This window comes from Psittacula echo (genome assembly GCF_963264785.1).
Source record: "Psittacula echo genome assembly, chromosome: 3".
In the NCBI taxonomy this organism is placed as follows: Eukaryota; Metazoa; Chordata; class Aves; order Psittaciformes; family Psittacidae; genus Psittacula; species Psittacula echo.
In genome coordinates this window covers 17,961,919-17,968,682 of record NC_137736.1, presented here as the reverse complement: position 1 = coordinate 17,968,682, position 6,764 = coordinate 17,961,919, and the positions used below count along the sequence as shown (strand labels likewise).

At 48.3% G+C, this 6,764-nt stretch overlaps 1 protein-coding gene across 1 annotated transcript; it reads right to left on the bottom strand.

The window, feature by feature from the left end:
* Window positions 1-2,475: 2,475 nt before the first annotated feature.
* GJA5 (gap junction protein alpha 5) lies at window positions 2,476-3,585 on the bottom strand (the record flags this gene model as incomplete). The annotated part of the gene is made up of 1 exon (XM_080612759.1): window positions 2,476-3,585. One exon carries the CDS (start codon window positions 3,583-3,585, stop codon window positions 2,476-2,478), a length of 1,110 nt encoding a protein of 369 aa, XP_080468885.1.
* Window positions 3,586-6,764: the final 3,179 nt, after the last annotated feature.

Below are 6,764 nucleotides of genomic sequence, written 5' to 3'. Positions count from 1 at the left end.
CCCCTCTCAGGGTCCTTGTTGGGACCCAGTACTGTACTGGTCTCCAGCTTCCCAGCCTGCAGAGTCCCATGGGATGGGAGACTGCGTGGAGAAAGGAAGGAAAGGCACTTCCTTTGAATGGACAGGGGAACCAGGGTCAGAAGGAGGGAGCCTGTGAAAGCTGGAAAGTGGGAGCAGGGGATTAAGTTCAGAGAAGGGGGCATCAGCTGGGGGAAGAAAGGATTTTCTTTGGTCTGGGCAACTACATCTTAAGAGAGCTGAGTACCCACAGGAGCTCTCTGCAGAGATGTATAGCAGTGGATTCTCAATGTCTCTTTAAAACCTCTTAAAAAGTCTTTTGGGGCTCTGTTGCTGCATGGACAAACAGTCAGATGCTCAGGGTTTTGCCACCCTTTCCCTGCTGAGTTGGCCTCACGCTGCAGGTGGCCAATCTGCATGCAGAGGTGTGCTAGGGAATGCAAGAAGGGAGGGTTTCCATTGCAAGAGGATGGAAGCTCTGCAATCCTTCCAGCTCTTCCCACTCTTCCTTGGTAATGCAGAGGCAGGCAGGGGAGCTGGAGGGGGTTTCTGTTAGCCAGTCAATCAATCATTTCCCCATGTTTGTTATTTATCCCCCTGGCTGAGCCCTCTCATCCCTGCCACTCCAGCGACGGGGATTTCTGTGATCTCTGAGCAGCAGAGGCTGGCGGGCAGCCTGGTCAATGCTAGCAGCTCGTTCTCAGCCACGTGAGAGGAGGAACTTCAGCAAGGAGAGATGGAGTTAGAACTTTATTAGGAGAAACTTAGGCATGATTGACTAAAGTCTCATGTTAAGGAAAGCACGCAGGTCTTTCCAGAATTAAAAAATACACATATATAAACCACCTTACAAACAAAAGAAATGGTTTCCCCTCTGTGTGTGTGAATGTGTACGTATACGTACAGGGAACTATACCAAAGGTAATTATGTATCAGGAGCAAGGATTCACAATCCCTTTTGGTGGCCTTAAGAGAGGGAATGGCTCAGTCCCCTCATAACCTGGTCCTGGCCATTCACTCATACAGTCCAGTGTTGGGAAGCGGTGTCTAATGTCTGAAACGGCAGTGCAGGGTAAACAACAGGGAGCAGCTTAGCTCTGTTTAGCAAATCTCTTTAAAAGAGGGATGTCAGCTCTGCACTGGGGTATCTGGAGTGGGAGCTGCCTACAGATCTCACCCACCAGACCCACTGTGCAGTGTTGGGCCCCAGTGGCTGCTCTGAGTAGTTACAGAGATGGGAAAAGCTGGTCCATGGGTGGTTTCTTACACAATATACACTATGGGATGGAGTGGAGATGAAGGTGACTTGATGGCAGAACAGGGGCTTGCTGCGAGGACAAATGTCTTGGCTTGCACTGGCTGGCAGGCTTGAGAGAGCAGCCAAGATGTGACGTGAAGGACCTGGAGACTTGCTTCTGGCAAAAGATGCTGAAGTGTGTTGGTGAGTTAGTGAGGAGAAGACACAGGCCGTACCTGTTCTGCAGATAATCAGAGGATGTTTTCCTCTCAAGTTGGCAGCTGGCAGCACCGTTTCAGCAGCGTTCAAGTTGCTTGAAAGATGAGTTTTAAAAGGGAAAACCCCTCTTTGTTTCCACATGATAATTGCTCTTTTTTACTAGTGAGATATCTGTTCTCACAGGAGACTTTCCATTTCTGTTAATGGATGTCTTGCTTAGAATTGATGGCATAAGTGTCTTGGGAAAATTCCCTGGTCTTCATAAACCAGTCATCTAAGCGATATCCCCGGGGCCAGTCTGCTGTGCTGACTTAGGAATGAGGAAGGGATTCCAATGTTAGACACGAGGCAGCTGTGCGTGGGGGCCACGGACGTCCGTATTTATGGGGAACTGTTATATACACAATGTCAAAAAATTCAAGTAGGCTTTATTATATAGGTAAACTGGTATAAAATATCTGGGCTCAGGAGGAGAAAGGGAGGGTTAGAAAGGCTGAGAACAAAGCAGATGAGAAAGTCTTTCAGAAGACCTACCAGTGTGTTTCTGCTTCCTGCAGGTGAGGGAAGCTTCAGCTCTGTATAACTGCCAAGCTGATGTGGCAAATGTTGAATAGACACAAAGATGTAAGGAGGTTGAGGTTCAGTCTGTTGAATACGGTGTCACAGCAGATACCTGCTGGTCAGCCTCAGGAGTCTGCTGGCCTGTGCTCTACTAGGCTGAGGATGGTGAGTCTCAGATCCCTGTGCGTCCCATGATGAAAATAAGGCTTAGAACTTCACATCTTGAGATTGGTGCCTCTCTTCAGTGTGTGTCTCCCAGTGGCTGTCCCTGCCTTAAGCTGTGACAGGAGCTGTCTGCGATACAACAATGATGTTCACTGGAAAGGAGCAAGAGGGTGTTAAAACAGAGCGAGGTTAGTGGCAGAAGTCTGGAGTCCACTTTGCAGAAGGTCTACTAAGTGCTGAGACTGCTCCTTCTTCTCATCCCTCCTGGAGCCAGGTCACACAGACAAGTCATCCGACCTTGCCTTGCTGCTGGCACGGCTGGTCTTGCTGAACCGGCGTTTCTCATTGAAGTAGTTCTCAGGGAAGGCGGGTGCTGTGCTCTCATTGGCCACTTCTGGGCTCTCTGAGTAGCTGGACTTAATGAAGGGTCCTTCACCAGCAGCATCATCTTGGCCATGGACCCTCTCGGTGGCAAAGTTGGCGGTGTTCTGCTGGGAGGCCATCTTGTTGTTGAAGGGGCTGATGAACTTCCCGTTGGGACTCGACAAGCATTGGTTAAAATCCGGTGGAGGAGTGTACATCTGGGCCCTCTCTGCTTGCGGGGCAGACTCCAGTCTGCCAGGGGCTGTGCTGGGGCTGGGCCTGTAGGATCGGGAGCACCTTTCTTTGGCTTTCTTCCAGCCCAAGTGGTACAGCTCAGCCAGACTGAGGAATAGGGAGAGCACTGCCACCGCCAGCATAAAGACAATGAACACATTCTTCTCTGTGGGGCGGGAAACGTAGCAGTTGACGGGGTGGGGGCAAGGTGCCCGCTGGCAGATATACAGGGTCTCCAGGAAGATGCCGTACAAGATGTACTGTCCCACAATGAAGGCCACTTCCATGGCTGTGCGAATCAAAATGCTGTAGACGTAGGTGTTCAGCAAACTGCCCCTGAGTATGATTTTGCCTCCTGATTCATCCCAGCAAGACAGTTCGGCTTTCTCCACCACAGCGGACTTCTGCTGGTAGTATGTGTCACCGTTGTTCTTCATCTCACGGGCCTCTATTTCTGCCTCCTTCATCTTCCTCTTCTCCTCCATGCGCACTGTGTGCATCGCGTGGCCCATGTACACCAGAGATGGGGTGGAGACAAAGATGATCTGGAGGACCCAAAACCGGACGTGGGAGATGGGGAAAGCCTTGTCGTAGCAGACGTTCTCGCAGCCAGGCTGCTGAGTGTCGCACATGAAGTCAGACTGCTCATCCCCCCAGGAGGACTCTGCTGCTGTGCCCAGCACCAGCATCCGGAAGATGAAGAGCACAGTCAACCAGACCTTCCCTACGACTGTGGAGTGTTTGTGAACCTCCTCGAGGAACTCTCCCAGGAAACTCCAGTCCCCCATTTCTGCTCACCAGGAGGGGTGAGAGATCTTGAAGGGAGAATCGGACACAGCCTCTGTGGGAGAAAACAGAAGACTGGGTCTAAGGAGGGTTAAGAAATGCTCAGCTGGGAATATGTGGAGTGAAATTATTCATTTTCTGTCAAAGGAAATGTTTGCACTTGACATGAAATGAGTAAGATGTGGTTTGCTGAAACCTTTGTTTCACATCCACTGAAAACAATGCATTGGGGTGTTTTTTTTTTTTGTTATTTGAATTTAGCTACTTAAACGAAGAGTGATCTTTTTTACATAACCCAACTACAATCTGTTAAATGGGCTGCCAAAACTTTGAGGATGAGCCAGATTTGTTCTTGGTTCAGAAAGCTCTTTCACTGTGGTCTGCCTGTTGCATCCCCTGTGGACTGTGTAGTTAAATCATCTGTCTGCAAACTGCCCTTGGGATTCCTTAATGGGCTGATCCCCTGTGAGAGAAGACTGGAGTCTGAAGCTTGGTCTGAGCGGTGCCTTGGCACTTTCATATGTTTCCTTGGTGTGACACCTGCACTGACACCTGGGACATACAGTGCCTGCAGCTCTGGGCTCAATGCCACCACCGAAAGAAATGCAGAGAAAACCTTTCTGTTGCCCACCTTTGCCACAGCTTTTGCTTTGGTTTTGCAGTGTCACCAGTTGCAAGTGTTTCATTTACAAATTGCCAATGTTTCAGGGAGTGTAAAGACTTTGGTGAGCTGTGCCAGTCCCATAAACCTAACCTGCTGCTTCCCTGTCACACCTCTCTGGGAAGGAACAGCTGCACAATCTAAGTGGCGGATCTCGCTCCCTCCCCTTAAGCTCTGAGATGAAATTCACAGTTCAAATTACAAAGGCAAAGAAAAAAGCCCCCTTTGAAGTGCCTCCCAAGGACCAGCAGCTCTGGGAAGTGCTGTGGTAGGTGGTCTGATAAGAGGAAAGGTTCGGTGGGCTGGTAGTAAGATTGCAAAATGAAGATGTAGGAGAGCCCGTTTCAATCTTGTTTCTCTCTCTGATGGACTGTTTCTGGCCAGGTTGCTTAACCTCATGGATAAAAAGAGAATGATGAGTTTAATCCTTTTTTTGTGGAGCTCTGTGGGAGTGCTTGAGCAATCATCTGATCCAGTTATACTCGCCATACTTCCCTTCCCAGGGCACTGCAAAGCCCTCCCTTGTGCATGAGTTAAGGGCAAGGTGCTATAAAGTATGCAGTATTACCTTGCAGATAATATTCTCCCACAGTCACTCATTTTGAAAATATAATTTTAATAAGTAAATGAGAAACTTAATAATCGCCATAATGAAATGATAAAAGCACTGGACTATGTAAATCCCAAAGCTGTAGGGACCAAGTTGCTAACTCTCCTTCTTTATTGTCCCTTGTGTTGTCTTTAAGAGCCAATTATTTTTACTGTGCAAAGAATGTCTGTGGAGAGCAGACACTGTTAAAAGGTAAAAATTTACTGCAGCAATATTGTGTAGATTTGCTGTGAGCAAAAGCTAGAGAACAGAGAGACACCCTTGTTGGGGGAACAATATCCCCTCCTCTGCTCATGTAAGTGATACAATTTAATGTAGCAGCACACACAATGATTTATGCCATCTATTGTTTCTGTGTGGTGTCCATCCGCAAGGGTGGATGGCAGAAGATCAAAAGTTGAATCCTTAAACTCCTGGTGCTGCTGAGGTGAGGAAAGGTGAGAACTGCTCAGCTGAGGAGACAGGGGGGTGACACCTGCTGCCCTATTGCCTGTCAGAAGCCGTGTGAGGAGTGAGAAGGGGCGTATGAGGGAGCAAAGGATGTGCTTTGGCTCTCTCCTGCTTCAGCAGATATACTGCAGTTGTGCTGATGTACATCCTGGTGGCTGCTGGCATATGCAGAAGCTTTCGTTGTGCTGCGAGCCCAGAACTGGAGGAGCAGTAACACAGAAAATCAGGTAGTCTTTTCTGACTCCTCTTGTCTGCACTGGCAAGTGTGTGGGGCTGCCTTACCCTCTGAAATGGCTTTAGTGCAGTTACTGTGTTCTGGAGAAATTAGCATATGGCTTCATCCTGTGAGCACCAGGAGATTCAATGCAAGCAGATAAATCAGTGATGGGGAATATTTACAGGCTGTTGCACTGAAATAAGGTTTTTTTGGTTTTTTTTTTTCCCCAGACCCAGAGTACAGAGAAGGCACCAATCCACCTGCAGTTCAATGTACAGGTGTGTCCGACACTGATATGCTGTAGCACAACTCTGTGAGTGGAATATTCCTTCCGGTACAGCATGACCAATGGTGAGTGTCCTCATTTTCCCAGGTGAGTTTTATGTTGTTTGCAGGTGCCCCTGTTGCTCCTGCTGTTGTCAGCTGATGGCTGCCTTTTCTTGATTCACCTTGCTTGTTAGGGTAAAAATGAACACACTTCTCCCTGGCTGTGCCCAGGCTGAGTTTTCCTTCCTGCCATGGGCATGCGCAGTCACAAACTGAGCACCTCCTTCCATCAGTTCTACCATGGTCAGGTAGTTTTGGGCTTTGCTATGGCTTGTTTTCCCTAGGGAAGGCTACTAAACCAAGACACTTGGAAATTGTAAAAATCAGTATGTATGGAACACAAAGTAAAGAAAATGTAAGTGCAAGAGGAGTCTGGAAATAAAAAATGTTAATGGATCTGAGGATAATGGTAAATTTATTGATGGCTTGGCTTCGCTTAGAATGGTAAATAACCCACCTCAAACATACACAATGTTTTCCAAGAGGATGTAAATCAGAAGGATCCAAGGCTGGCAGCCGCATACAGCCAGATAATAGGGCCATTTCCTCTGCCCTTTGCTGCTGGCTGTTGCCCTGCACAAGCTGTTTAAAGGAGGGGCTGCCCAAAGATGCCTCCTGATCATCCTGCAACAGCTCAATGGAGAACAGAGGTGGCTGCCACAAGGGGGTAGGTGGCCATAGGAGAGCAGGTTTTGGAAACCAGAAGGACCTTCCCTCCTAGAGCAGTGTTTTTTGTCTGGCACGTATTTAGTTATTAGCGATCTCTTCTTGCAATGCCAGATCAAGGGCCTTCTAGAGCAACAGAAGAGAGAATCTCTCTGCCGCCAGCAAGCAAAGAAAGATTATTGTCATCTCCTGACAGCTTTTCCTGCCTTTGACCTAGCCTTTCTCCTCATGGCTTTACTAGTCTTGGGAA